Raw genomic sequence first — 27,994 nt, forward strand, 5'->3', positions numbered from 1 at the left:
TTATGATTCTTTAAAATTGTCAATATAGTGAATCAATATACCTGCCCACAAATCAGCATACTATCCAAACGAAGATAAAATTGATAAAACTATTTATATGTCATGGTATGTTTGTCACCATTCATTTGAAGAGTAATTTATAAATATAATTATATTTTTCGTTTGTAGACTCTTGAAGTTCGACCTAGAATATATTTCAAAGGCACTTATTATGGGATATATTAAGATATTCGTTCGCGCCTGCGGTTTTATGATTTAATCGCACACGAGATATCGGTTTCTCTGATCACGCGAGACTTCACATCGAGCAGGAACCCGAGGATTTTGCGAGGAATATGTCATTACAAAAGAAAACAATAACCATGACAACACATCTAGATAATACGTGTTTATCCATATTCAGGTGTAATTTCACGCTTCATCTTATTTGCCGCTGGGCACATAAATATAATGTGCTTACAATACATATCTTACGTAAACAACTACGTAGTACTTTTAAACAATTAAGGCACGTCGATAATTTCGTATATAGGTATATATATATCAGGCACATCGATGGCAAACGTCTCTATCCGCACGTCGGATGGAGACGCAAGACGCGCGCGGACCCGAATCTAGCGTAAATAAAATATATCACAACCATTCACATATAAAGTAGATAAAAGGGTTTTAAAAATAAGGCACGGATGCAGGGGGCATTGGACGGCTCACTCACAAAGCCAGTCGCAGGGTAATTTCGGCATCTTGCTCGCTGGCCATGGCAAATAACCAGCGGTTTTGAATACCCAGTAGTCATAAAAGACTTTAGCAATCAGACCGACTAGCAGAAACACTTCCAGCGTGATGATGTAGTAAATGTAGTCAGTCCAGTCATGTTGACTTTGGCACAACGTCGACGCGTTCAAGTCAATCACTTTGACGTTCATGTTCTCACAGTAAATCTCGTCGAAGTCAAGAACGTGCTTTTGTTTGGTTAATAACCATACCTACGGAAATGCGTAATCAAATAGTTGATGAGTGAATGCACAATGAACGAATAAAAAACTGTCTGCTACCTTAAGTACTTTAGCGGTGTTGCAGTCGCATTGTAAATAGTTTTGGCCCAAATACACATGCCGCGATATATAATTGCGATCAAATATATTCGTGAGCAGATATGTTGGTATCTGAGGACAAAAAATAATTAAATTGCATTCACTTCAACACGGGATTATAAATCGATTGGACACTTGAATGCACTCACCGATTTTAATTTATTGTGCTTCAAGCGCAACAACGCAAAGTTACTTATGAAATTGGTCCCTTCCAAAGGCAAAATTGAAGTTATTTCATTGTTGTCAGCGTACAGTTCTCGTACACTTTTATATGTATCATCGCTGCTGAACGATTCTAAAGAAGATATCTATAAATAAAGTGACTGTAATACCTGTGTTACCAAATCAGATCCTATGCCATTACATTATTGTATGATATATTTAAAGAGATCGCATTTTGCGGCAAAGGTGTTGGCATTTCCGTAAAGTTTTGCTTGGAGCAATCAACTTTTACAGAAATGATCGTTGGTTGGCCAGGGAGATAATGCCAGCGGTGCGGTTCGCATTTACAGTTTTTCGTGCAATTTTGTCTTATCTGAAACAATTCAGTGACGCAATATTAAATGAATTAGGTAGAGTATACATGAAATATTAACATGATTAGATGGTGAAATAATAGAGTCCCGCACGTGTGTGAACTTTAATCGAAAGATTTTTCGTTTGAATAAACCGTGCATCGTGCGTCAAATAATATATATCGTACGACAATGTCGGTATATCAAACTTACTGAGATTTCATTACGCACAGATTTTTTTCTTAGATATAGATACGAAATCATAGATCGTTAATCATTGCTTTTTTCGTGTACTTCACAGACACAAAAAATATTTATATGTTTTCATCCACCTCTATCTTTTTTCTAATTTTTACTATCAAGCAAAAGATAAAATATTGCATACCTGATAAATTCTTTCCACTTCTTCCAAACTAATAAAATCTGTACTGTTGAACCAATGAAAATTATTTGTCACACAGCATTTGGTGTTGTTGTAATTGTTAAATTGAATTTCAGGCCTGCCATTTTTGATTTCATACAGATTAGTACAAAACATTGGGGCATTATTGGAAATATCAAGTGTAAAATCCCCATCTTTCTTAAACCTAGGCACATTTGATAAATTATTATGAGACAAATCCAGCATGGTCATGTTGTATAGATTGACCAATGATCTATTTTCAAAGTTGGTTATCCCATTGGAAGACATATTCAGACAAGCAACACTTGAATGCTTGCCAAATTCCCCAGTGACATTGCCAATATTTCCATCAGTTATAGATAATGATGTTAATGTTCTCCAGGATTTCAATTCATTCAGATTCAAGGACTGAATACTGGCATTCCGAATGTGGATTGCCTGAATTCTGTGATTGGCAAGATTAATATCTAAAAATATTTATAGAATACAACACACACACACTTGAAAGTTTTTGACAATGTTTACTTGCACGAGTGAATTCATCTTTGATCTGCTCTAATGAAAGATTACAACAGAGCACAGCAAATTTGCATTTGTCATCAACTTTGCATCTTGATGTGGCATTCAGTGGAGGACATTCATCTGGAGGTCTATGGTAACAATGATATTCCATTGGTTGGCACCGGTCATCATTTAGTGGTTCTTCTTCTGCTAATCGAGCCCATGATGAACCAGGAAGTACAAAAATTAACAAACAGATGTAAAAAAACATCTAAAAATAATGTGTTATTAAGAGGACTTTGATAATGGGGCACTTATATTGACCGTGGACAAGGAAACCATTTTAGTTTGTAAATAAAAATTGCACTTAAAGATAACGCTGAACACAAATAGACTAAAGTTCTTTGACGTATGATAAACAAACCACAGCGTATGCGCTGCGGTAGAGAAACGGAAACGCAAAAGCGAAGGCAACTGACAAACCTTCGAAAGCAACATGTGGCAACGATGTACGCATGTTGCACTTTTCAAACCTGTGTTCTATCGTTTATACAATTATCGCGGATATTGATCTGTTGAAAAGGTAGAATACAAGGATTATAGACCATTTTGAGCACATTAGAACATGTAGAATATTCGAAAGCGTACAACATTATCGTTCCAATTATATTAGACTAATAAAATATATTTAATTTCATTGTAAACTCGTCCTCGGTTTCCATCCGTTCAGATAAATAGACTCCTAATATCAATTTTATCCTGGATTTAAGCCATATAGATAAATCCCATAGAGACAGTTTAGTAACTGCAAATTAAATATTATAAAAAAAGATTGCTAATAGCAATTCTAGCATTGTGGGACTAATCAACAATCATATTGTTTATTATTTAAAACATATTATATATTTAAATAAGTAATATCAGACTCTGCACAAAATATATATGGAAAATCACATTTAATTAACAGTAATATATTTGACATAATGTATGTAGTTATAAATTGACGAAAACGTTGCAGCAGCACGTGCACGGAAAATGTAATCACTTATGTAATCATTATGTAACATTTACTCACCAAATTATTGTCTTGTTTCATGTTGCACGGAAGCGGAACGATTAATTCTTACGTTTAATTGCTGTCACAACCAGTGAGTCGTCGTTTTTATCCCTAGTGGCTTGATACGCTTCTCTTTCTACGTCGGGGAATTTAGTCGGAAGATTCGGCGAGTGCAAATTCACTTTGGCATTATATCTATTTTACATTAAAGATTTAAATCACTGGCCCGAGCAATTGAGGGTTAAAAATATACCTTATTCCACCAATATCGACTTCATAATCACCAGACAGAACATACTCATTAGTCACGCGCTGTTTATTGCCTCTGCCGTCATAATTCTCGATGAATCCGAGGCATACCTACAAAAGTGACCATGATAATTAGTTGTCTCAATATAGAGTAAATTCGTCGAGTAAGAATATACTTGTTTTTTGAACGTGAAGCCATAACCAGCCGTCGTTACTACGCCAACATATTTTCCATTCCTGTAAATGGGCTCGCTACCCCATGGCCAAAGATCCGTTTCGAAATCATGATCCTCAAGCAACAACTGAACATACATTCGTTTCACGCCTTCCTCGCGTTGTTTCAGTAACGCATCTCGGCCAATAAAATCAACGCCTTTCTGTAATTTTAAGTTTAAATGATGTACCACAAGTATCATTATTTATTTACGTCAAATTTAACCCGCCATGCACGTCCACATTCAAGTGGAGTCGTCTTAGTATCCAAATCCTGGCCCCAGAATGCGTAGAATTTCTCTACTCGCAACGCTCTCGTTGCGTAGTAACCTGCGTGTTTCATTCCATACTTTTGTCCCGATTCAATTAGCCTCGAATAGACATGGAGAGCAAATTCGTTGGGGATGTACATAACATACCCCAACTCTCCGGTGTGCGTAAGATTGAATGTTCGTATTCCATTTGCTAATCCAACGTCAAGCATTTTGAAAGTAAAGAACGGGAAGTTTTTCGGACTTAAATCGGTGTCCGTGTGCTCCGCTAGTAGTGTGCGCGTAAAAGGACCCATGATACAAAGCGATGTAAACATACTGGTTACATCAGACAGGGCAACTGTCGATGGAAGATGTTTTTGTAGCCAGACTTTACAACGAGTCTGCTGGATTGTTGGCGCAATCATCATGTAACTAGCGATAGAATAATAAAGAAAAAGTCTAGAGAAACATGGGTAGTTAACTTACTGATTTTCTGAGATTCTTGCGAGGGAACAATCATTTTCATAGCCGCCATATTTGTTTTGCATACCAGTGTGGATTATACTACCGATTGGAACATCCACATCGTTTGAACAAACGAATTGCAAAGCTTTGACGACTTCATCGCCCTTAGACTAAGACAAGACGATTACTTTCACTTAACTACATTTTATAGAAGTGGTTCAGACTTACCCATAAGTCAATTTTTGTGAATGACGAATAGTCGCTGATACCAATCGTTTCCCTGCAGGCTGCGTATTCATCAGCGACATAATCAAACCAAGGAGGTTTACCAAATGTATTTGTATATGCTATTCTGTAGGGCGTAGACCAATCTTGAGCTTCCCGATCTTAAAAAGTATTGCATAAGCAATCTTATTGTAACTATTTTTTGAAAGATAGTAAGCAATCCACATACGTGTGATTAACAGAAAGTAACACTTACTTGTTAATGAAAAAAGCACACAAACGAATGCATGAAAAGAAAACTGTTAGTGCAAGAACACATTTTCCATGCATGCGAGCGATACTCACTATCAGTTTGTTTTGGTCCAAACCATGTAGGTCGTTCGTAGCCCATTACTTGTCCAAAAACAGCACCTGCTTCACGCAATTTCGGATAAACCGGAGACATTCGCAAGTTCCGGCCCGTCTGAAATTCGTGAAATGGATATAAAAGACCGTAATGCAAACCGGGAACCTCAGTGACGCGATCGCGTAGAAATTTACGATTGTTGTGCAGACCTAGAAAACGCGACACTTCAATTTCATACATGTCGAATGAAGTTTCCCGATTAACAATCGTTTCGGCAGTAGCTAATCCAACTCCGCCCGCTGCTGATATGCCAATAGTTTTCATGCCCGCTGCTATCAAATAATTGCGGATCTAAAAATTAATAATTATGTAATATAATTATCTAGCAAACTATGTGCAATTAATTTTACTTCAGGTGCTTCCCCAACTATCCATTTGCAATCAGGACTGAAAGCCTCTGGGCCATTACATAGACGGTCCAAAACAGCTGAACCCAAACTTGGAACACGGTGTAGCAGCTGCTCAAATAAAACGTGGAAGTGGTCCCAATCTTCTGGTAAGTATCTCTCTTTACTGCTAGCTGAGCAGAAAATTTATGGAAACAATTCACAAAAATATCATTTATTACGTTCAGGATCACAATTTTTATTACCAGGAATTTTGCCATCCTCAAAAGCTGGTTTCGCTATAGGTTCAAACCCCCCAGCAAGAAAACGACCATTATTTTCGCGAATGTAAATATGACCATCTTGATCACGTATTACTATAAGATTTAAAAGCTGTTGTAGTTAATGTCTGCATTTATAAAGATGATGAATATTTACCTGGTGTTTCAGGATCTAATCCAGGAATTGGTTTTGTGTGTAAATAATAATGCTCTACTGCATGTAAAGGAACTTTAACAAATGGTTCTGAAAGTTGTCCCACTCCTCTGGCCCAGAACCCAGCACAATTGACAAAAAACTCACATTTTATGTTGCCTAAATCAGTCTCTACACTTGATACCACTCCATTTGTTTGATTAATTGACTTGAGACTACAATTCTCAATTACTTTTACTCCTTAAAGAAAAAGAGTTTTAAGTTTGAAAATAAATAAATCATATCCAGCTGTGAAATTATTACCTTGTTTTTGTGCTTCACCCAAAATAGACAAACAAATTTTGTAGGGATCCCCAACACCATCTCCAGGTATCCACAAACCACCAACAATGTCATCAATATTTATTAGTGGACACTTTTCCTTGCATTCTTCTGGTGTTAATAAATCACATTCAATATTCCAAGAACTTTAGAAAAGAAAAAGTGTATTATTATATTAGTGTTTAATTTTAAAATTATAACTTACACTGATTGAGATTTCATTCTCCTGAATACAGTCATTCTATCTCTAGTTCTTGCCAAATTCAAACTTCCATTTTGTTTCCAACCAGTTGACAATCCTTTCTTTTCTAATTCTTGATATAATTCTATACTGGATTGTGTGAGCTGCACTTGAGCTAAACTTGGTTTGAAAACCCCAATAAGTCCAGAGGAGTGCCATGTGGTGCCTCCTCCAATTCTAGAATTGTGTAAATAAAAATCGAAAGACAAACACAACCATTTGATTACCTATTCTGTTCAATTAGTACAGTTTCAGATCCCCATCCTAATTTTGCTAGATGATAGGCAACAGATGCCCCCATTACACCACCACCGCATATTACCACTCTGGCACTTGTGGGAGGTACCTGATGGATTAATTGAATTTTGTTGCTTGCCTCATTTTCAGCAAAACATATTTTTGCTGTTGAGAATAATCTAAGTGAGCTATGATGTCTTGCAGTGCACCTTCGTAACATCTTGGTAGAAGTGTGCTTTCAGCTTCAATAGGACTTCATTATCACTATCAATTGGATATTTATTTGGAATAGATCCAAATTACTAGTTAGTGGTTGCAATAGAGCAAATGATTAACATTTAGTAGGCTTCTTATGTTATGACATTTATTGCTTTTTTACTTATTTGAATAGGTTACTTCTGATCATATGTACAAAATATGCGTATATTTGGTTGTCTAACCACGAGTTTATTATTACAATCACGAATATTCGTTTTCAATGTTTTTCAGGCTTCGTCCTTGCTACAAACTTGCCCTTTAAGTATAAATATATTTAAATTCACACAAATCAACGTTTAAATTACGTTAAATTTATTTTTATCGTAAAATTGCGTAAATCTGAATAATTTATCTAAAAAAAACTCGAATGTCGCACTACAAGCCACAAGAATTCATTAACTTCTTAACTTCAAGGCTTGATTTGTGAAGTGATACATCCGTACGCCTGTTAACAAATAAAATCAAACGATTTAAAAATGTAAATTTTATTTACTTTACGAAACAAAAATGTCACTTGTTTCCTGATTCTTATGACCAAAATAGTATTATTATGAAAACAGAATTCTCACATCCCGTAGCGATCTCATCAAAATCTACTCTTCTACATCATTAAGCGTGTCGTTGTAATAAAGTAGCAATATTATTATAACGTTTACACATAACTCATAAAATATATTGAGCAAACATTCAATATTGTGAACCCCCTGGGGCAGATGATTCCACTCTCGCAATGTGTTCCTCCTCGAAGGTTCCAATCATTCAAACCGTTCGAATATTTTACATACAACCTGTTTGTAGATTACATTATTACCTGCAAAGATGAGAACGCAGCTAACGAAGCATGATCGCTATCTATCGGATCTCAACATAGTAGAGATGCACACGGCAAGAAATCGTTAATTTATTTTCTCTTATTATGGTAAACGAGAAGACTTTGTGAGTTTAAAAGTCTGTAGAACGTCGGAGATGGTTTCAGTCTTGTAGCAGATCGTTAAGTAAAGACACCGGTTAATGTAATGGATTTCAAAACGTTAATCACCGTGTATATTATAGTAGCAGGATGCGTAATTGCAATTCATGGCAAAGTGTACGAGCGGTGCGAATTGGCGAGAGAATTGCGCGATGTGCATGAGATTCCAGACAATCAACTCGCAACTTGGGTGTGCATCGCAAGACACGAATCTGAATACAATACATCCGCGATTAATCATGGTAGCGGTGACCATGGTTTGTTGCAGGTAAATATTAAGTATTAACTTAACTAGATTAAATATGTAGTTAATTATTATTATGACAATATTTTATGCTTGAAGAAAATTTCAAATTAAACAAATCAGCATGATTAGTACATCGTGCTAATGCAATTAAAGCATTTTATTCGTTGCATAATTATCACGCTTATCTCTTTCTATCTAGATTAGTCAACTGTTTTGGTGTTCGCCGCCAGGATACGCATGTGGCGTTTCCTGCGATGATTTACGAAACGATGATATTGAAGATGATGTGATTTGCGCTCGTCGTGTTTATAGAGAACATAAGCGTCTTTCTGGAGATGGATTTAACGCATGGGTGGTGTACGGTCTCTATTGCAGAGATAAACAATATGCAAGTACATTCCTTGAAGGTTGTTTCAAACCGGGTGTATTGAGAATATCATCTGAAGAAATTCATGAAAAACCACTGCCAACTGTCAATTATTATCCTCAATTTAGTTGGAAAACATCAACCGTGCCCCCAACCACCGCTGAAACAATAGATGTTACTGATGAATCAACTACAACCACAAAAATTATCCGAACAACAAAGCCATCAACGACTAAACGCGTTAAAGTCACTAAACCAGCAACAGCGACTTCAACTCAAAAATCAACATTAAAAACCACAAAGATTAGTAAAATTATTACCAAATCACCAACAAAGGTTGCTGTTGTTACTACGAAAAGTCCAAGCACTACCAGAAAACCTGCAGTAGTCCAAACAAATAATCAAGGCAAACCTTTGCGACCAACAGAGGAAAATGATGAATTTACATATGCAATCAGTAAAACCGGATATAAGTTTACACGATTCTGAATAACATGTATTTTGTATCTAAAATGCATGGACTATAAGTGTGCTTGATGATTATGTGATTATCATAATTATTGTTTATTTCAATCGATACTTATAATGGATTAAATTATATTACATCCTCCATTGATCCATCCAATAAAGATTTATGATTAATACAACCAATATTATATATAGCTCTTTGAAAACTTATAGTAATATAAGTGACAGGTTAAATATTTCGAAAATAAGTTAACATATTATTTTAAATTCAAAGAATGTACATCAATATAATTTTATATGTGCTGTTTTTCTTTAATATCTAATACAAAATTGTAACAACTACTTATAGTAGTGCCATGACAAACGTATTTTAATCATCACTACAAGTACCTATGTAAAATATCCTCCAGAAAAATGTCTTAGATAAGATAAAGATAGATAAGTTTAAAATGCTCAGGTCATAATAATTAACTTCAGTTACTATAGAAAGGGATATCAATGAGTCGGCTTAAGCTGTTTACTATTGACAGCAACATTCCTAGTCAATCTTAGTGGATTATCAGTATACTAGTTAATACACATAACAATATACTTTAGATCTTACGCTAATTAATATATATATATAAGTAAGTATACCAAGTAAGTATAAAAATAAGTCTCCATAAAGATGCAGCTGGAGATTATTTTAATTGTGTAATAAATTTATTGAAAGGTATTTATTGCAGCTATAAATCATGTAAGTTTTGCAGATGAACTCGAATTACACCGATATTTTGTATAGCAACAGTCGCTGAGAAACAACCGTGTAGACCAATCAATTGTTCAATCAAAATGGGGTTAATGTTACCACTAGTTATTGCAGGAGCCATTACTGGAGTGGTGGCAATTATTCTTGGTGGTGTTTTGGGTTTTAAAGTTTTGCCAGATATCACTGAAGACAAATTAAAAGATGTAAGTGTTTTAAATTCAAAACAAGCATTGCCAATTCAACATATAAGATAAAATACTATTATTTTTTAGAATGTACGTTTGGAATTATCAGAGATATACAGAAACTGGGAGACACCTCCTTACGATGTTACTACCAAAATTTATTTCTTTGACGTGAAGAACGCCGGTGGAATAGCAGCAGGCCAAAATGCAAGTGTGGAAGAACGCGGTCCAATAATTTACAAGTAAGTCACATAAAATTTTTATAAACCTACCTTATAAAAACGCACCAATTTCTATTTAAAGACAAACAAGACGCAAAGATAAAATCATTTATGATGCGACATCGGACACGTTCACTTACGACGAATTGGTATCATTTGAATTGGATCCATCTTCCACAATAAAGGAAACAGACTCATTTGTCACTTTAAACGTCTTAAAATACGTAAGTATTTCTTGTATGCTTTGGAATAAATTGTAACTCAAATCTTTAATTTCAGATGTCTTTAATGTATGTTGAAGGCACTAATTTAATGGAATTAGTAAAAGGTGACTTCCAGTCTGTCTTCGCTGATACTGATAACGATGGTTTATTTCATCGCATCAAAATAGAAAACCTTCTCTTCAAAGGTTACGAGATGGGATTAACAGAAAATCTTGGTTCAACTGGTGCAGTAACCCTACGTAATGTAATTCTTGAGAAATTAAATGAAAATCCTCGTTTTAAAAAAAGTGCAACTTCAAGCGGATACAATTTTTTCGTTTTTAAACCAGTAAGTAATTTATTAACATCGTGCTAAATAATAAGAACTTTAAATGATGTGGTTGATTATATAGGAGCAAACTTATAAAGAAAATACTTATGAAATGTATGGAGGAGCTAAAGATATTTACAAGCAAGGTCAACTGAAAACTATTAACGCTGCAGAACACATTAATGTTTGGCCAAAGCTAGATGATGACAATTATTGCAATTCAATTCGTGGGACAGATTCCCACACATTCAATCCTGACTTGGATGTTGATGAAGGACTATCTGTTTATAACAATGATCTCTGCAGGTAACATATAATTAAACAAAGCAAAATATTAAAATAATATTATATATCTATTGAACGTATTTTTGTTTAAAGGTCTCTAGATTATGCATTTACTGAAGAAGTTGATCTAAAAGAGATAGATGGTAATCGCTTGATTCTAAAAAGCGAAAATTTTCAATATACGCCTGAGAATGGCGTAAACAAATGTTTTTGTATCGAAGATGAGAACAATTGCGCTAATACTGGGTTTTTGAATTTATACAATTGCTTAAATGGAATACCGCTAATATCATCACAACCCCACTTCCTCTACACAGATCCGGAAAACGCAGAACGTTTACAATTTTCGCCCGTTATTGAAAAAGATGTCAGTTATATTGACATTCAATCGGTTAGTATTCTAACGAAGAAATAAAAATAGATTGTTTATATTAAATTATTTGCTTGGTATAGAATTCTGGTGCGGTTCTACGAGTTTCCAAGAAGACTCAATACAACATTTGGCTGCGTAAAGTCACAGGATTTGCTGAAGAGATTGTGCCTTTCATGATGCCGCTGTTTTGGGTTGAAGAAGTAAAATTTTATTTCATTATTGTTTTTAAATTGAATTGACTAATGTATTTACTTTACAGTCGATGGAAATTCCCGATGTTACTGTAGATTATCTAAACGACGCATATTTTGATGATCTAGTAATGATTGAAGGAGTTAAATGGGGTTTACTGGGCGTCGGTGTGGTACTGTTGCTTGGAAGTGTCGGTACTTTTGTGCTTAGTAAACTTAATTTGAATAATAAATCATAGTTGATGTCATTGTGTATATAAATAAAACCAAATGCTACTTGTATTACGAATCGAATAGTTAGATGAAAGTGGTAAGAAAGTGGAAAGAACCTAAGGCCCTGATGGACGAATTAGTCACGAATTATTGCGGGGCGCAGTGTTGGTGGCCCATATATACCTGCGGCCGACCAGCAAATAGTAGTGGGGGAAGTACCTCCGGCAGGGATTATGCAGGAGGTAGTTACACGCAGGTTAGGATGAAGGAGTGGGGTTTAACTTTCCCGGTGTACTATCGGAATGCGGTTAGTCGCGGGAAGGCAGGCGTTGTTAACTATTCCTTCCTGCGGACCAAATTGCAAGGTGGTCTCTAGTTTCCATTAGAAAACTCGCCTGCCTTACTCATAACAACAACGCGATATAATGTTCGTAAATATTTGATTTTAGGAGACAGGAAACAGACGTAATCAATTATGATTTGAGATAATTTCTATATAAAGCTAGTAAGTGGTAGTTTCCAGTGACAGTATTAAGCTACCTTAAATATTTGTTGTGATAAACATGTTGTTAACCTAAACTATTGAATTTCTGATAATTTCATTTCGCAAACCTTTGATTTGTATCTGATTTATCTCAACATTTTAAAATAAATAGATATTAAAACGCTGACTAGTAGTACTTTGAGATAAAGAAGTTGCACATTACTTTGGAAACCGCTTTTGATCAATAAATCGCTTTCAAAAGTGAAGCACCATTATACAATTTATCATCTATTAATTATATTTCAAAATCGGTACTACGTTATATAGAATTTAATTAGTTATGTTACACAAGAATAAATTCTTACGACATAAATGTAAATTCCAATTTAATTATTATATTTGATAAGTTATTATGTATTCTTTAAAAAGATTTTCAATTAATCTTACACCATCGATAAATGTGCAATTGAGATGAAGTGTAATTGATGACGGAGCATTATATTTTACATCTCTCCATTTAATCTTTGCAAAACTTATTTATTAGTGTGTCAAATGTCACAATATCATAAAAGGATTAGTATCATATAACTTTTTCATCGAAGTGAGGATTAGGCATGGATTTATTAGAGGATGCAAACATTTTTGCAGTTGGCGTTTTCATAAACACTTTTATAGATAAGCAATAAATGCGAAGTTGCATTTATAATTTGTACTTTCCGCTTTTTCATTATCACAATCAATTGTAAAACAAACATCTTATATTTTAAGCGATACCACGACAGGTACTTGAATATCTTAAATAAACCTCACTTTTTAGACGCCCTTCATCAATCAATTTTAACGTCGTGTTATTGATGGAGGTTCATATTGTAGACGATTGTACTTTGAGTGCTAACTTAATTTATTTTAAAGATAAATGTAGATAAACACAGCATAAATATTCCATTATTAGAAAAATATTAATTCAAAGTTGAATGTTTTGCAATTTCGTCCTAAATTACAAGCAATAAGTAGTAAATATTACCTACTTAATTACATGAGGTAGTAACATATCTCGTTATACCTAAAAACAACATCCGATTCAAATTCAACGCTTATCATCATGCGTCATAAATGTATATTACTAAATGGTGTGATGTAAATAAAAAAGCCAATTATTGTAACAGGATATTAATAACAATGAAAAATTAAGCTCAGATAAAGAAGCAGTCAATCTCAAGTTCATTATCATAGCTACAAATGGACACCAAAATCATCATAGAAACACATGGCAGCAACGCAAAAAAATGCTGATAACAATGAGCCGATAAACATCAATATTTATCAGCCTAATGTAATTCTTTTGTGGTCAAATTCCGCGCTAATCTGCCTCAGAGCATCAATAATGACAGCTCGTTATCGATATGCGCCATCAAAACTGTTTTCGATTCAGAAGTTGATCGCAATAAAAGTGATAGTGTATAATATTTTAAAATAAAAAATAACTTGTTTTTAACTTGATACGAATGAAGGATGGAATCATATTACTTCGCAGTGTAACAATCATTCGTGTCATTCGTGTCAAGTAAGAATTCACCTTTATTGATGTTTCCTTTATGGTTAAAGACCTTACTATAACATAACCTAACTTAACACCCAAAAATATATATTCTGCATTTGGTCGTTTCCTTGTTTAACTCAATATATTTGTTTGCCAATCTGTAAATAACATTACACAACCAAATATCTATTCATTTCAACAAAGATAACTATTATCTTGCAATCAAGTGTGATCAACGATTTGAACATTGTTCATATTTTTTATTCTTACTTGATTCTTTTGTATTAGATAAGCTTAGAAAAACTTGACAGGATTGTACAAAACAGCATCAATCAAACGAGAGCACTCAGTTTGTGCCGATCAGTCGTCACCGCACACGGTGACGAAATTTTGGCGGCCGAAAGTTTTCTCAAATATTTTTAAAATGGGGTGCAAGTGCAACATGAAAATTGGGCTAATTGTGGGCGCCAATCTTGGTGTAGTGTTGGTTGTCATTGCTGCTGTCCTGGGCTTCGCAGTTCTTCCAAACGTTGTAGATGATCAAATTGACGAGGTATAATAAACAATTTATATTTGAAAAATGAGCGTTTTCCTTATTGGATTTATTTATAGAATGTCATTTTGGACGATACGGATTCTGAGCAATATGAACGTTTTGAAAAATTGCCTTTTAATCTAAATTTTTCCATCGTTTTTTTCCAAATTAATAATATTGAAGATGTTATGAATGGTATTGCGTATCCTAATGTAACTGAGGTTGGACCAATCGTATACAGGTAACATATATATCAATAAACAATTTAAGTTTTTATTATATTTACGTTTAATTTTTGCCAATAGCAAAGGTTTTGAAAAAGTTAACATTGAGCACCAGTCTGATAATACAATTAAGTTCAACATCAAGAAACATCATGAATTTTTACCAGATTATTCTGAGGTAGAGGAAAGCCAGGAAATGACAGTTCTGAACGCTCCACTAATAGTAAGTTTGTGCACTATTATTACCTGTATTATCTGTTTCTAACTTGTTTTTCTTCAACTTTAGTCAGTGTTTCAAATATTCGACAACCTCGTTGGTGATTTAGGTTTTATTGGCTCATTCATACTTGGTATAGTCGAAAAGGGTTACCCATTGGCTTTTGGTGTAAATCCTGGGGATATATTTCATACAGTTACAATTGGGGAGTACTCATTCAGGGGTTATAAATTCTGCAAGCAGGATAATTTGAATTCGGCTGCAAAATTTGTTTGTGCCATAATTCGATTAAAGAATACACCGACTATGGATGTGGATGAAACTACTAGAGAGATTTCATTTTCGTTCTTTCAACATAAAAATATTACTGAGCCGAGAACTTTTGAAATCGAGAATGGTGTGAATGATATTAAACTATTGGGAGACATCGTTAGGTATGACGGTAAAGAACGCACTTCTTTCTGGAATGACGACAACAACTGTAATGAGGTCAAAGGTACTGATTCCACCATTTATGGTCCACACAACGATAAGGATTCTATTTTTACTATTTTCAACACGGATATATGCAGGTAATATTAAACTTTAGTGGTTTTAATGTGTTTTTTTAATTTTCTGTTTTAATTGTAGAACTGTTGAATTAGCGTTCACAGATGAAATTGAATATGAAGATATTCCCGGATACCGTAGTACCTTAACACAGGCATCTGTGGATTGGAGTCGTCCCGAAAATGAATGTTATTGCATCAAAAAAACCAAAAACATTGATGGTGACTTAGATTGTCATCCGAGTGGATTTACTGACATGTACAATTGTCTCGGTTAGTCATATTTATTAACTCTTTATTGTTGGCATTATTTATTATTAATTTTTTATTCAGATGCGCCAATTGTCCTTTCTTTGCCTCATTTCTTATGGGCTACCGATGAAAGTTACACAAAGACTGTTAATGGGCTCCATCCAGTTGAAGACGACCACAAAATATACATTGATATGGAACCGGTAAATATTTAATTATGAAAGATGCAATTTTAAAATAATTTACCAACTCTTAACTGCCATTTTCAGAACACTGGATCGCCCATGGTTGGACACAAACGTGTTCAATTCAACCTCATATTAAGACAATATCATACGGCATTTGCTGCGCTAAATAAGGTAATGCCTTCAGTAATGCCGATTGTCTGGGTGGATGAGAATGTAAATATCCCGGAGAGTTTAGTTGATTTAATTAAAGATCAGTATTTGACACCAGTAACCATAATCGATATTTGCAAGTGGGTGTTGATTGGTGTAGGTACAGGGGTAGCAATCATTTGTGGCGTTTTTTATGTGCGAAAACGAAAACAATCTAAGACAACTGTTTAATCAAAATATTACGATTAAGACGTACATATTTTCTGTGAATTTCCTAGAAAGTATTTTTCATAAAAATAAGAAAAGTAAGCAAATGTAAAAGTGTTAATTGAGATAATCTATTAATAAATTTGCAATAATAAATGTACAACTAAAATTTTTAATAATAAAGTTATTAAATTCACACGCTTGGCGCCATCTAATATTCGTATCAATTTCCACAATTGTCACAATTGACAACTTTATAAAATTAATGTTTTGTTTTTGTATTATATTATTTTATTACGTTATTTTCTCCTCTTATTTAATACGTTTTGATAATGGGTTAATTAAAAAAATTAATTAAAACGCTTTCATTTAATGCTTTTCTGTATACTCCGCTACCTACTTGAAGAGGTCGCTAGCACCCCGAGAAAAGAATTAATAAACGATAACAATCGCCCTTCGTTGACAGCTGACAGCTGACATTCCATTTACACCCGCGAGCGCACCCGTGTCGGAGAGTCGCATTGCGACAATTTTGGCTTAACGGTTTTTCAAAAGTCCCGCACGGCTAGCTCGCAGGCCGGAATTACCAAATATTAGAATCTAATTCATTTCCGTACTAAAGGCTGTAACGCGAATGCTGGTCTAATTTTCGCGAAAATGCCGGAACGGGGTGGTGAGAGTGTCGGTGGTGCGACTGTGGATGGTGGAGATGCCATGAATGGCAAACCGCCCCATTACCTGCATGAACTGCCCGCAGAGGACGAAGAGCGCCTGGGCAAGTTATTTACACGCCTGGATCAGGATGGCGACGGCAAGATTGACATACACGATCTGTCGAGCGCCCTACGCCAGTTTGGCGTACATGAAAAATACGCACAGGTAACCCAGCGCTGAACCTAACCTAATCCACATGCCGAATTTCCAACGCGGCGCGACGCCTGCCTGCGGTTGCAAATTCCGCTTTCGTGGCACAAAGCACACGTCCGCTGTGGAGCGTTCATTAAAATAGAAATCTAAATCTAGCGCTAATAACTGGCCACCGCGTAGATGAGGTGCGTTGCAGCAACTCGCTCTGGCAATCGATTTTTTATTGTTGTAAAAATTATTGCGCTGAAGGGCGTACTTCTCATGAATTCCTTTTCTGAAAACAAAGATTTTTACTGCATTTATTATGTACGGTTATTTTTAGCGGGCTTAAGATTTAATACAATAGAATTATTTGGCACAAATTCAATTTATCTACTGGGAAAAATCGGCGGAGTGTTTAAATTTCTAAGTTTCGCCGGGGAACATGTGTTCGACCTTGATATTGTCTGATGATCTTTGCCATTTCGTAGATAGTAGCATGTTGTTATAAAAATTAGTTTGTAACTGTAACTAAATGCAGTAAATGTACTTGAAGTTGCAAATTTTTGAGTTCATTAAGTTGAAACAAATGTTTCCAACTAAAATATATTTATAGGACAATTTATTTTTGAGGAATATTTTCTGAGTCCAAACTATTTTATATCCTTCCAAACTTGTCGGCGGACATGTGCAATCCTTCTGTCGACCTTGAGCTGGTGGCGCTTGAATTATCGATTTTCCCCACAAGCCGGCCGCTTTCCAAACTATTTTCCGTGGCTGTCTGACTCTAGGTCAGAATGCAAGTAACTCTTATCAGCACTCGTTGCATCATTCTGTGTCATAACATTTATTTATTTAAATGTCTGTGCTGTTCAAAGAGTAATTAAATCGTGAGTAATTTAATTATTCATTTATCAAACCATTGCACAGATGTTTTATTGGTAGAATATTGGTGACCGTTGGTAACCTTTCGTAACCTTCTTTTTATATTAGTATGGGGGACACCGGCTTTTTTTAGTGCTTATGTCAAAAATAAATTGGCTAATATTTCTCTTTTTCAGAAATTCTTGCAAGAATCTGATACGGATAAGAGCGGTGACATTTCACTAGCCGATTTTCTGCATTACGTTCGTGAACATGAGAAAAAGCTGAGGTTGCATTTTTCCGACTTGGATAAAAACAAAGATGGTAAGTTGGGATGACAATAGTGTAGATGATAATAAAGCCAGTCTTTTTTATTTCACTCTCATTCCGTGATTTTTCTTTTGAATCAATATATGTCATTAAAATCACTTGTTTTCAACACAAAATTTTTAAAAAAATGTTAGCCAACTTATAACTATGTTTACGAGGTTCAATTTTCTGCACAATTTAATCAAATAAACAGATTTTGTTTTTTAACCATAATTCTCATAAATTAAAACATCATGCAGTTAAATTTAATAAATTTGTTTATTCAATTAGCGTTCAATAATAAGTATAATACTGTACTTACGTATAAGGCAGGTAATTTCGATTCGTGATACAATTTTATTTATAAATGTGTTTTTTGACAAAACGAGTCGCGTGACAAAAATAAATTTGAATTGTTCACGCGATGCGTATCGTCTGGACACTTTCAATTCTGTTTACCATCATCGAACTTGTGTGTACATGAGACGTGCATCTATTTACACTAGCATAATGAAGTTTTAATGCGCGGTGTTAATTAATAGTCGCTCGGCTGGATCTAATGTCACATTGTCGCTTCGAAGTGTTATTAGTTTGAATAATGCGCACAAAACATCGCTATTACCTATAAGATGCTGCAAATGCTTACGCTATTAGCTAATTATCGCGTTCGCAATTGATTAAATTTGGTTACAAAAAATTAACACACGCGTTTGGCACTCTTGCGTTAAACATATTGTTTATCGTGACGTATTATAGCGTTCGCTTGTTAAAAATTTGCGAATTAGGTATTGGTTTATTTACAAAATATTAGAGTGGTCTGAATTTTTGCTACAATGTAGCATGAAATAACTCATTTAGGCCTTTTCCGCTCCATTGTCTCGGTTATCACTGTAATCTATTTGATTTTGATTGTTACTATACAATCTATAATGACTCAACTAGTTTATGATTATCTGGGAATGTTAAGTTCAAGCGTATGACTTTCATAATTTTGGATAATCCGGATGACTACATTTTTATTCTACTGAATAAAATATATAACTAAATAAATTTATCTTATCATTTATAGTGGTAATTAGATATAGGCATATAATGAAATGCGAAATTTGTCGATACGAATACTTAGCACCTTTGCTACATTTAACACTTGCTGAAATACACGCGCCCGTAATTTATGTAATAACTTTATATTTAAAGATAATTGTTTGTATTTTATTCTAATTCACTAATATGTAATTGCATATTGCAGGTAAAATAGATTTAGATGAACTAATTAAAGCCTTCCAGGAGCTTGGCATACCATTAGATAGAAACGAAGCGACGAAATTGTTACAGAGGTATTCAACATAAAACTTATTTCGTACGTTTTAAGTTCATTTATTTGCACCCTTTCTTTTCAATTTGAACCCCATTCGATAAGAATTCTCTCATTTTTTAATTTAAAATCCAATTGCGCTGTTTTATACGCTAAATTATTTGATAACCTGGAATTTTACTAACGCTTTCGTTTTACTTCTTGTTTTAGAATGGATCAGGATGGTAGTTTGAACATTAGCTTCGACGAATGGCGAGACTTTCTGTTGCTTGCGCCCAGTACGGACATTCACCAACTTATTTATTATTGGCGTCATTCAACGGTAAGTTGAAAAATTTAATGACACATCTAATTGAACTTTATCTGAAAAAAATATAAATAAAGGTAAAAGGTTAATGTGTGGTAATATGTGCGGTTTTGCACATTTCATAATTATTATCAAGATAAAACACAATTTAAAAATTAGAGATTAAATATTCAGGTGTACTTTACATTAACTACATAGGTCATTAACTACGTAGTTTTGTCTCATTGGAGACTAATGAACTTTGCTCTAGTCATTTTATCAGCAGCAGTACGGTACGAATACAAAAACAATGCGGACAGAAATGAATTATCACCAAATTCAAATGGTGAACGGAAATTGGCAAGCACTTGAAGTACACACCTCCGAATTTTACACACGAATGTTTACAAGGTTCGCTAAAAATAATTTCGTTTTTATTTTGCGGTATTTTTTATGTCTCCCGAATTGAATTGAAGGCAGACTTCCAAGAAACTTTGCTCGGAGACATCGACGTAATCAAATTATCCACGTGACCTTAAGCGTTCTGTTTGTTTATGCGTCAAAATAGATTTATTATAATATTGGAACGAAGTATCTAAGCGCGAAAGAAGAGTCAGCACATCATATCTCGGTCGTTTGCAAAAATTATGTTGGTATACGTAAGTGAAAGTTGTAATCGCAAAAAAAATCCATAAAAAGAAGTCTGTTGCGAATAAATAAAGAGATATTTTGCAAGCAGTGGACATCATCATAACGTTTTCTTTTTTGTTGGTAATTTTGTTTACAACTGCAATATAATTAAACAAAGACTTCTCAAGGACACAAATAATAGTTTTTATGTTTTTTGCAATATACGAGCATTCAAATATAAAGATAAGAGAAAGGATAAGCGGTTGTCTGTCAGTGACTGGGCAATAAACCTTTTTGTTGATCTTTTGACTGGTGTGGTGCGACTTGCTACTCGTACTATCAAAAATGAAAACAAAAAAATATCGTATCGTACGACACACTTAGTAACAAAAGACTGCTTATACTTTGAACATCCTATTTCTTCTCAATGACCCGACCGAATGCAGAGCTAATGTTAGTTGATTCTTGGAATTGAATTAACAGTCATTTGCATTTATTGCAAAGCAGTTAGAACTGCTGCACACATGTTCGCGTGGTACCGTCTACAATAATAATTAATTTGATTATTCATCGACCCAAAAAATATGGATCGTATAGAATAGTTGATTAAATTGTGCTGCTCAAATAGCAACAACGCTTCTGGTTTGAAAATCGAATGGGAGGCTCGACCGCGGTCGCACGCGGCGATTGGCAGAGCACACATACCTCACATGCTCCAAGCGTGAACAGCGAGAGCTGAGCATTGTGCAATTTAATGACGTCAGCTCAACTACACACATTGAAACTTTCAACCAACCGTGCCTTCTTTGTATAAGTTGCAGATACAATCTCTTTTGCGTTGATGTCGATTGTACTTTTCCTATCGTTGTTGACTTGTAGACACTTGCCATGCATAAATAATATGATTTAAAACTTCCATTAAACTTAATTTAATCTAATAAGTTCAAATTCTTTTAGCGTCAAATTTGCACTTACTCAATTTTACTGCTCTTGACTAAGTCAACTTGTAATTAATTAACACCTGGTGACGGGAAAATACGAAAAAAACATAATCAAAATTATTTACGATAATATTTATATTTATCGATTGAAATAATTTTTCCTTTGAGGAGAATTCCACCTCAATCTTTGATCGTCAAGGAAAATTATTTATTTATCCTCGGGACATTATCGTTGTAGAAAAACGAAGCGCTGTAAATGCAAACAAATGCGCGTCGTCGTCGCGTCGGTTAGCACGAGTTTCACGATTAGAACCGGCGAAATCCGCCCGCCGCATGGATAGAGAGCGCGAAGTTCGGCGCGGCGCGATACTTGGAGTCTGCCGCGACGTTGCTGAGCGATGACTCGCACGCGACGTCATCGACTGTGGTTTGCCCCACTGCTGCTGGATCCATTCATGTAATCATCGCATGCCTTGTAGCCGGCGACAGCTGGCCCACATGCCTAGGCCGCGCGGTTCAGTATGTTCTTATACCTGCCTCGGCTCGCCAGCGAATTTGTGTGCTACACTTTAAGAAGCCTATCTAGTAAAGTTCGGGGCGCGTGGTGTGTGTGCGTGAACCGGCGTGCTTTTAAAGCGTCTTCTACGAATTCGCGCGCGATTTAAGTTTTATTCGTTTTACGTTACTTTTTAAAACTTTTACGGTGGCGAAGAGAGTAATACTCACCAACATGTACGAGCAGGAGGCACTCAATCCGATACCGGATGCGCTCGAGGACTTTATCTTCATTTTCCGGCAGCTGATAGCAGCGGTAATTATTTTTTCGTAGAATTTCATATCTTTCACAATGAGTATTGTGCATAGTTGTGCATAATTGCCTCAGATGTGATTCATACCCGATACGCGTTTCAATGAAATATTGTTTTAGAAAGCGTGGAATTCCCCACTCGAATTACCTGTACCTGTGCACAATTTCGGTTGGTTGCATGCACGCGCATCACATTCTTTTTCTTTAAGCAATTGTGCTGAGGTTTTTTTAAATGCTTTTTGTAATTCGGTGAAAGTTATGAAACCAACCGGCTTCGCGGTGTCTGAGCTGCGGTGGCAGCCTTGAAAGGAATTTTAGTATGTACTTGCCCACCGTTCATTCACTTGTGCATTTTGCCGCGTTCCCGCGCCTAGCAACAGCACCACGTTGTCGCATGAACAAGTTCCGCCAACGACCCAGCGTTAATCAAAAATTATGTTACTGGTTCGCCAGACATGCTGCCCAGATTGGTGTATTCGGCGGTTATGAATTGCAAAATGCAATTATTTGTAATTTGAGAGTCAATGCCAGCCGAATTAGGACAATGACTCACCGAAAATTTCTATTCTCACTCAATATTATCAAGTTAATCATAGAAATTAAAAATTCGCGTGCACAAATACAATTATATACAAATTGCTTATCTATTGATGGAATATTTTCTGACGAGACGCATGCGATTAATTTCAATACATTGCCATATTTGTACATATAAAACATACACCAATAACAACCGAGAGCAAAAAATATTGTCGCGTGCCTGCACGTGCTGCGCTGAGCTGCAAAATGAAATCGTTCCAAGTTTTACATAATGCGCCGCACGATAATCGCGTGTTATTTCGGTGAGTTAGCAGATGCCAAGATGTGAAATCACGTTTCACATGGCCGGTGACGACTTTCATTAGCCCTGACATTAGGGCAGAGTGTTACTTAAAGTGCACGAAAATAATGCCTGCGATGATGGTATCGATCACCACGTGTCGCGGCTTAATTATTAAAAAGATTGCTGGTGTCTCGTGCGGAATCCATAGAAAATGCTGGGTTGAAAATGTCTGGTATGTTTTTATCATTACTTTTAAACTCGTGCAACACGGGCTATTATCACCACGGTCTGCGTCATAATCAAATAAGTCAATAATTACTTTAAGTTGCGTCAGTTGTGACCCGCGAATACCCACGGACAAAAATCGCATTATTAATACAATGAACGAATATTTTACGAACATGATTGAATTTGATTGTCGCTGTTTTGTTTTTAAATTAATCTGTTTACATTTTATATTGATCGTGTGACATCAAAGTTTATGCAATATTGTTTATTTTATATGTTACATCGAAGTAGCTACTTGCCCCTTGGTCGCATTAAATATTTTATTTCTGTTTCGACTTTCATGAACATTTGTTTAACTGTAACAATGAAGGCAGCATAGCGCACAGACGAGAGTAAACAAAATAATTACTCTATTAGTTCTATGTATGCAAGTTTATCATACAATGGATTGTATTATTTTATTATAGCAGGTATATCATTGAGACTGTATTGCAAATAAAAACAAATTAGCGTATAACGTGCTTAGATAGATCAGATACAACTATCCTATCAAATATACTGAATTTATATATCAGTTTATGTCAAAGTCAAGCTGTTCAGTTGTCATTTTTTAGTTTAGTTTTTATGTCTATGCCTAATGTAGAGTTGTTTCTGGAAGACTCAGAACTTTCATTTAAAATGATTAACGATATGATGGACGATGATGTGGAAGAGTGGACAGAAAGCAGGGGGAAAAAGGAAAAGATGGTAAAAATTCTTTGGAATGTATAAAGCTATTATCATAAGAAATGCTGTAGTTGTGTAATGTATTCTAAATATGGGATTCTTGTTGCAGTACTTGGATATCGGTGAGGATATGAACGTCCCGGATGACTTCACACAGAAAGAAATGCAAACTGGCATGTGGTGGCGACATTTGGCTGCTGGTGGCATCGCTGGCGCTGTTTCCCGAACCTGTACCGCACCACTAGATAGGCTTAAAGTGTTTTTACAAGTAAGTTATTTTTACTTTTGATCTAGAGTAATTGCAATGAGACTTATTTACGGTGTTTGCTTCAGGTACAATCCTCAAAGCAATCGATAAAGAATTGTTTCACAAGTATGGTGACGGAAGGGGGCGTTCAAGGACTTTGGCGAGGCAATGGCATCAACGTGCTGAAAATTGCTCCCGAGTCGGCGATAAAGTTTGCCGCCTATGAGCAGGTGAAACGATCCATCAAGGGAGACTCAAAACAGGCTCTGACGATATACGAGCGGTTCTTTGCCGGCGCAATGGCGGGCGGCATCAGTCAGACTGCGATATATCCTTTGGAGGTGCTGAAGACGCGGCTGGCGCTGCGTAAAACTGGTCAGTTTAAAGGCATTGCTGATGCAGCGTTCAAAATTTACAGTAAAGAGGGATTGCTGAGTTTCTATCGTGGATACATACCAAATATTTTGGGTATTATACCGTATGCGGGTATTGATTTAGCGGTGTATGAAACACTTAAGAAAAAATATCTTCAAAAGCATTGCAACTGCAACGAACAACCGAGTTTTTATTTGTTGTTGGCTTGCGGCAGCGCTTCCAGTACATTAGGGCAGATGTGTTCTTATCCACTTGCATTAGTGCGAACCCGATTGCAAGCCCAAGGTAAATATATACTTAAAGAGTTTTAATAATGTTAAAATTACAATGTGAAATATTTTTATAGCAATAATGGATATGCCTGTAGATAGAAGTAGTAATTCCATGACAGGAGTTTTTAAGAACATTCTACAGAAAGAAGGTTTCGTTGGACTCTACCGTGGCATCACGCCCAACTTTATTAAGGTGATGCCAGCCGTCAGCATAAGTTACGTGGTGTACGAATATTCTAGCCGCATACTGGGGGTCAATATGACATGATGCAGGGAAAGCGTAGGACGAACAATTGTTATTTATGTAAATGAAATCTACCACTTCACTCCAATGAATAACGCGGCACCACCACCGGCCAACATGACAAGCGATGCGGCCTCCCTGACGACCAGCATCTCCATTGTTGCATCAACAATGACGCTGCTGTCGCGTTGCCCCAGCTCTCGAACGACGGTCGAGGCGGTAACGCTGTTTAGCGTCGGCTTAAGCGATCCTAAGATTCTGCTCTTCTTACAATGTCTCTTGCTATCGATTGCAATTTCTCTTAAAACTCTCTAATATTGTTTTCTTCGGCAGTAAGAACCTAAACGGTAAATTGCATTTTTAAGTTTTAACTAGTATCATCAAACTCGCGTTCAACATTCACAACACCACAGCATACTCGACATCATTTAGGCAATTTATTTATTTTTAAGTTATTGTACGCTATATTTTAAATATAAATGCTGAAAAACTAAAACAATAATGAAGACATTATCTAGGTGTGAAGCAGGCGGTACCCGTCGGCGCTCAAAACGGCAAAGTTGCCATTGGTGTTGTTTAATATCGTTGCGTTACTAAATTTTAACTCGACTTAACTGACAAATTTTAACTATGTATCACGTTGTGCAAAACTTCAATTCTATAGATACGAATTACAAAAGAAGAAACATTAATTAAATGTTGTTGACATAAAACAAAGATATAATAACGTAAGCGGAATGAGTGTTGATGATAAATTCTTTTGAAAAGAAATCATAACGCAAACTTAAGTAATGTTGACGACACCAAAGATTCCTCTCGTTAGGTGAATTAACATGTACATTATTGTTTATACCTTTAACTTTATAGTTTTGTTGTATTTTTATACCAATTTACCAAGTTTCTTGTGAAGTTTTCGCGATGAGCATGAGTTAACGGAATTGTTATGCCATTTTAATGGGGTTCGTAATGCGGAATATTAAAAAAATAATAATAAAGCGAGAATGCAAATTGAATGTGATGTACTTAAGTAGTAACTTTTTTTAATATATCTCAAATGTATTTATTGTTTAACTGGCATTTTTTATTTATTTTATTTATTGTATTAAGTTTCGATAGCGAGTGAGGAATACTGCAAGTGGTTGTTATTGATGATTGATTAGGCTGTGGGCAAACAGGGTGTTTTAACAAATAGTGGCGAATGAAAGACTAACGGATTCGTGTGTAATGAAAGATCTTATGATATACAACTTGTACTCGTGCGTGCTGAAATACATTCAATCATACACGAGTACAGATATTTTTAAAATTATACACATTTGTATTTATAGTTGTGACATTTATTTAGACTCTGGATTAGTCAAATTGTAGAAAATAGATTTATTTTTCGTTTGGGTGATACAAAAATTATATTAATTATTTTATTTAGAGACTAGTATACCAATGGTGCTGTTATAAACGTTGCTATTTGTTAAAACCCCATGATTTGTGAACAAGCTAACGATTAAGCAACGTTTTTGCCTGTAAAAACATTCGACTTAATCGATGGAAATGTAAGCGATGCACGAGGATGAAATTCCATAAACTTAACCGTAATAAATTTTGTGCAAACTACTCAAGTTATATTAACTCTGCGGCGGATTGATCTAAAATCCAGAAAAGTTTGCCTTGTTTGGGCTGTACGATTGCTGCGGGAAGTGGTTCTTTGTCCTTTAAAATTCTCTAAACAAATAAATAAATTATTCAAACTTGTTTTGTTCTCTTGTAGGAGATGGCTTTACCTTAACCATTTCCGCTTTTCCTTGCCCGGTCATTGCAAAAACGCATGCTTTAGCGTTATTAATAACAGGAAATGTTAAAGTCACTCTAGATGGTGGTGGTTTTGGGGAATCTGTAATTGGGGCTACCCATTTTGAACACTCTTTAAGCAGGGGATGGCCCGGAAATAGTGAACAAGTATGTCCATCTGGTCCCATCCCTAATAGCAGTAAATCAAAAACGGGAAGTTTTCCGGGTGTGAAATACAGCTCCATCTGTTGTGTATAATCCTTAGCTGCATCGTCAGCTGTTCACAAAGCGCATATAAGCATTTTGTCATATTTCTATATAATTTTCATCTATTTACCTGATAAACCTTGCTTTATAGTAACAAATTGTTCTGGTTTAATTGCCACTTTACCCTGAAATCCCTGAATGTAAGCGCCATATGTTGAATCGCTATCATCGACGGGCACAAGACGCTCGTCGCAAAAAAATATCTTCCACTTGGCATAATCAATGTCAGGATTTTCCAAGAGCGCGTCGGTGAGAAGTTTGATTAAGGATCCGCCTGCAATATTGGAAGCAAAATTTCATCTTCGCCCTTGTTCTCTGCATTGGTTTATGAATAAAATATTGGATATTCTTGTTTACCAGATACTCCAACTTTGAAGTACTTTTCTGCCGATGAATCGTCGCATAACTGCTTTATGATGTTGCCGAGTTCGGTGCAAACTCCTTTAGCATTTTCTAAAACGCGCACGATCGCCATGACTTTGGTGTTTTGTTTTTGTTGAGAATATTTATATCGCTGTCAAAGTCACCGGTATTAACTGCAAATTGTGACCGAGGACGTAAAGTACATAGAGTAAGTACATGCAATCCAAACGGAACTTGTTCAAGGAGACTCGAACGAGAACTCACGACGAGACGTGTAAGCGACCGCGGCTGTTGCGCAACGATATTGAACAAATCAAC

At 35.6% G+C, this 27,994-nt stretch overlaps 6 protein-coding genes and 1 long non-coding RNA gene across 13 annotated transcripts; 3 read left to right on the forward strand and 4 right to left on the reverse strand.

Annotated features, from left to right (window-relative positions):
* Nucleotides 1-373: 373 nt before the first annotated feature.
* Nucleotides 374-2,985, reverse strand: hfw (leucine-rich repeat domain-containing protein hfw). Its single transcript, XM_065306084.1, has 7 exons — nt 2,838-2,985; nt 2,538-2,784; nt 1,995-2,479; nt 1,459-1,629; nt 1,244-1,402; nt 1,056-1,166; nt 374-986 (listed from the first exon to the last, which is right to left on the reverse strand). Exons 1-7 carry the CDS (start codon nt 2,853-2,855, stop codon nt 708-710), a joined length of 1,470 nt encoding a protein of 489 aa, XP_065162156.1. The 5' UTR covers nt 2,856-2,985; the 3' UTR covers nt 374-707.
* A 467-nt stretch (nt 2,986-3,452) lies between these two features.
* LOC135794711 (pyruvate dehydrogenase phosphatase regulatory subunit, mitochondrial) lies at nt 3,453-7,346 on the reverse strand. 2 transcript variants are annotated; one of them, XM_065306081.1, is made up of 13 exons: nt 6,933-7,346; nt 6,670-6,882; nt 6,447-6,610; nt 6,147-6,383; nt 5,975-6,085; nt 5,733-5,902; nt 5,322-5,673; nt 4,980-5,128; nt 4,773-4,921; nt 4,247-4,718; nt 3,996-4,196; nt 3,824-3,930; nt 3,453-3,765 (listed from the first exon to the last, which is right to left on the reverse strand). In XM_065306081.1, exons 1-13 carry the CDS (start codon nt 7,160-7,162, stop codon nt 3,630-3,632), a joined length of 2,691 nt encoding a protein of 896 aa, XP_065162153.1. In that variant the 5' UTR covers nt 7,163-7,346; the 3' UTR covers nt 3,453-3,629. The 2 variants fall into 2 exon arrangements, with proteins under 2 accessions (XP_065162153.1, XP_065162152.1); XM_065306080.1 differs by having other exon boundaries at nt 4,980-5,137.
* Nucleotides 7,347-8,159: 813 nt separating this feature from the next.
* Nucleotides 8,160-9,591, forward strand: LOC135794716 (uncharacterized). Its single transcript, XM_065306088.1, has 2 exons — nt 8,160-8,438; nt 8,617-9,591. The coding sequence occupies exons 1-2, from the start codon at nt 8,217-8,219 to the stop codon at nt 9,271-9,273; spliced, it is 879 nt and encodes a 292-aa protein (XP_065162160.1). The 5' UTR covers nt 8,160-8,216; the 3' UTR covers nt 9,274-9,591.
* Nucleotides 9,592-9,723: 132 nt separating this feature from the next.
* LOC135794729 (uncharacterized) lies at nt 9,724-16,543 on the forward strand. The gene is made up of 17 exons (XM_065306113.1): nt 9,724-9,878; nt 10,002-10,203; nt 10,273-10,427; nt 10,489-10,630; nt 10,686-10,958; nt 11,023-11,246; nt 11,319-11,616; nt 11,679-11,798; nt 11,858-12,027; nt 12,166-12,244; nt 14,325-14,579; nt 14,639-14,802; nt 14,867-15,008; nt 15,072-15,574; nt 15,633-15,823; nt 15,884-16,005; nt 16,072-16,543. The coding sequence occupies exons 2-17, from the start codon at nt 10,084-10,086 to the stop codon at nt 16,369-16,371; spliced, it is 3,258 nt and encodes a 1,085-aa protein (XP_065162185.1). The 5' UTR covers nt 9,724-9,878; nt 10,002-10,083; the 3' UTR covers nt 16,372-16,543.
* A 461-nt stretch (nt 16,544-17,004) lies between these two features.
* On the forward strand, nt 17,005-27,006 carry SCaMC (Short Calcium-binding Mitochondrial Carrier). Of its 6 annotated transcripts, none has more exons than XM_065306439.1 (7): nt 17,005-17,226; nt 18,255-18,381; nt 19,616-19,703; nt 19,892-20,003; nt 24,233-24,391; nt 24,457-25,030; nt 25,092-27,006. In XM_065306439.1, exons 1-7 carry the CDS (start codon nt 17,005-17,007, stop codon nt 25,283-25,285), a joined length of 1,476 nt encoding a protein of 491 aa, XP_065162511.1. In that variant the 3' UTR covers nt 25,286-27,006. The 6 variants fall into 6 exon arrangements, with proteins under 6 accessions (XP_065162511.1, XP_065162514.1, XP_065162516.1 ...); XM_065306442.1 differs by lacking the exon at nt 17,005-17,226 and adding an exon at nt 17,418-18,083; XM_065306444.1 differs by lacking the exons at nt 17,005-17,226; nt 19,616-19,703 and adding an exon at nt 17,418-18,083.
* Nucleotides 19,967-21,976, reverse strand: LOC135794947 (uncharacterized). Its single transcript, XR_010548999.1, has 3 exons — nt 21,573-21,976; nt 21,303-21,479; nt 19,967-20,044 (listed from the first exon to the last, which is right to left on the reverse strand). It is a non-coding gene; the product is annotated as an uncharacterized lncRNA (long non-coding RNA).
* On the reverse strand, nt 26,619-27,933 carry Pgls (6-phosphogluconolactonase). Its single transcript, XM_065306447.1, has 4 exons — nt 27,671-27,933; nt 27,384-27,587; nt 27,040-27,323; nt 26,619-26,980 (listed from the first exon to the last, which is right to left on the reverse strand). The coding sequence occupies exons 1-4, from the start codon at nt 27,786-27,788 to the stop codon at nt 26,879-26,881; spliced, it is 708 nt and encodes a 235-aa protein (XP_065162519.1). The 5' UTR covers nt 27,789-27,933; the 3' UTR covers nt 26,619-26,878.
* Between the last annotated feature and the right edge of the window lie 61 nt (nt 27,934-27,994).

The sequence above is a fragment of the Atheta coriaria genome, unplaced genomic scaffold (assembly GCF_025399875.1).
Source record: "Atheta coriaria isolate IRGN ID8LTWV9N9 unplaced genomic scaffold, Caltech_Dcor_3.1 hic_scaffold_6_pilon, whole genome shotgun sequence".
NCBI lineage: Eukaryota > Metazoa > Arthropoda > Insecta > Coleoptera > Staphylinidae > Dalotia > Dalotia coriaria.

Excerpts from the sequence above, each read along its gene's own strand:
- hfw (XM_065306084.1), bottom strand. Across the intron at positions 1,630-1,994 it reads AAGTGGAAAGAATTTATCAG|ATAAGACAAAATTGCACGAA; the intron begins GTATGCAATATT and ends GAATTGTTTCAG. Across the intron at positions 987-1,055 it reads ACACCGCTAAAGTACTTAAG|GTATGGTTATTAACCAAACA; the intron begins GTAGCAGACAGT and ends GCATTTCCGTAG.
- LOC135794711 (XM_065306080.1), bottom strand. The coding sequence starts at position 7,162 with ATGTTACGAAGGTGCACTGCAAGACATCATAGCTCACTTAGATTATTC. Across the intron at positions 6,086-6,146 it reads ATTAGATCCTGAAACACCAG|TAATACGTGATCAAGATGGT; the intron begins GTAAATATTCAT and ends TAAATCTTATAG. Across the intron at positions 5,138-5,321 it reads TGGACCAAAACAAACTGATA|ATCGGGAAGCTCAAGATTGG; the intron begins GTGAGTATCGCT and ends ATACTTTTTAAG.
- LOC135794716 (XM_065306088.1), top strand. The coding sequence starts at position 8,217 with ATGGATTTCAAAACGTTAATCACCGTGTATATTATAGTAGCAGGATGC. Across the intron at positions 8,439-8,616 it reads GTGACCATGGTTTGTTGCAG|ATTAGTCAACTGTTTTGGTG; the intron begins GTAAATATTAAG and ends CTTTCTATCTAG.
- LOC135794729 (XM_065306113.1), top strand. The coding sequence starts at position 10,084 with ATGGGGTTAATGTTACCACTAGTTATTGCAGGAGCCATTACTGGAGTG. Across the intron at positions 10,428-10,488 it reads CGCGGTCCAATAATTTACAA|ACAAACAAGACGCAAAGATA; the intron begins GTAAGTCACATA and ends TTCTATTTAAAG. Across the intron at positions 14,580-14,638 it reads TAGATGATCAAATTGACGAG|AATGTCATTTTGGACGATAC; the intron begins GTATAATAAACA and ends ATTTATTTATAG.
- SCaMC (XM_065306439.1), top strand. The coding sequence starts at position 17,005 with ATGCCGGAACGGGGTGGTGAGAGTGTCGGTGGTGCGACTGTGGATGGT. Across the intron at positions 19,704-19,891 it reads GCGACGAAATTGTTACAGAG|AATGGATCAGGATGGTAGTT; the intron begins GTATTCAACATA and ends TTCTTGTTTTAG. Across the intron at positions 24,392-24,456 it reads GGCTTAAAGTGTTTTTACAA|GTACAATCCTCAAAGCAATC; the intron begins GTAAGTTATTTT and ends TGTTTGCTTCAG.
- Pgls (XM_065306447.1), bottom strand. The coding sequence starts at position 27,788 with ATGGCGATCGTGCGCGTTTTAGAAAATGCTAAAGGAGTTTGCACCGAA. Across the intron at positions 27,324-27,383 it reads TATAAAGCAAGGTTTATCAG|CTGACGATGCAGCTAAGGAT; the intron begins GTAAATAGATGA and ends CTTTGTGAACAG. Across the intron at positions 26,981-27,039 it reads GAAAAGCGGAAATGGTTAAG|AGAATTTTAAAGGACAAAGA; the intron begins GTAAAGCCATCT and ends TTATTTGTTTAG.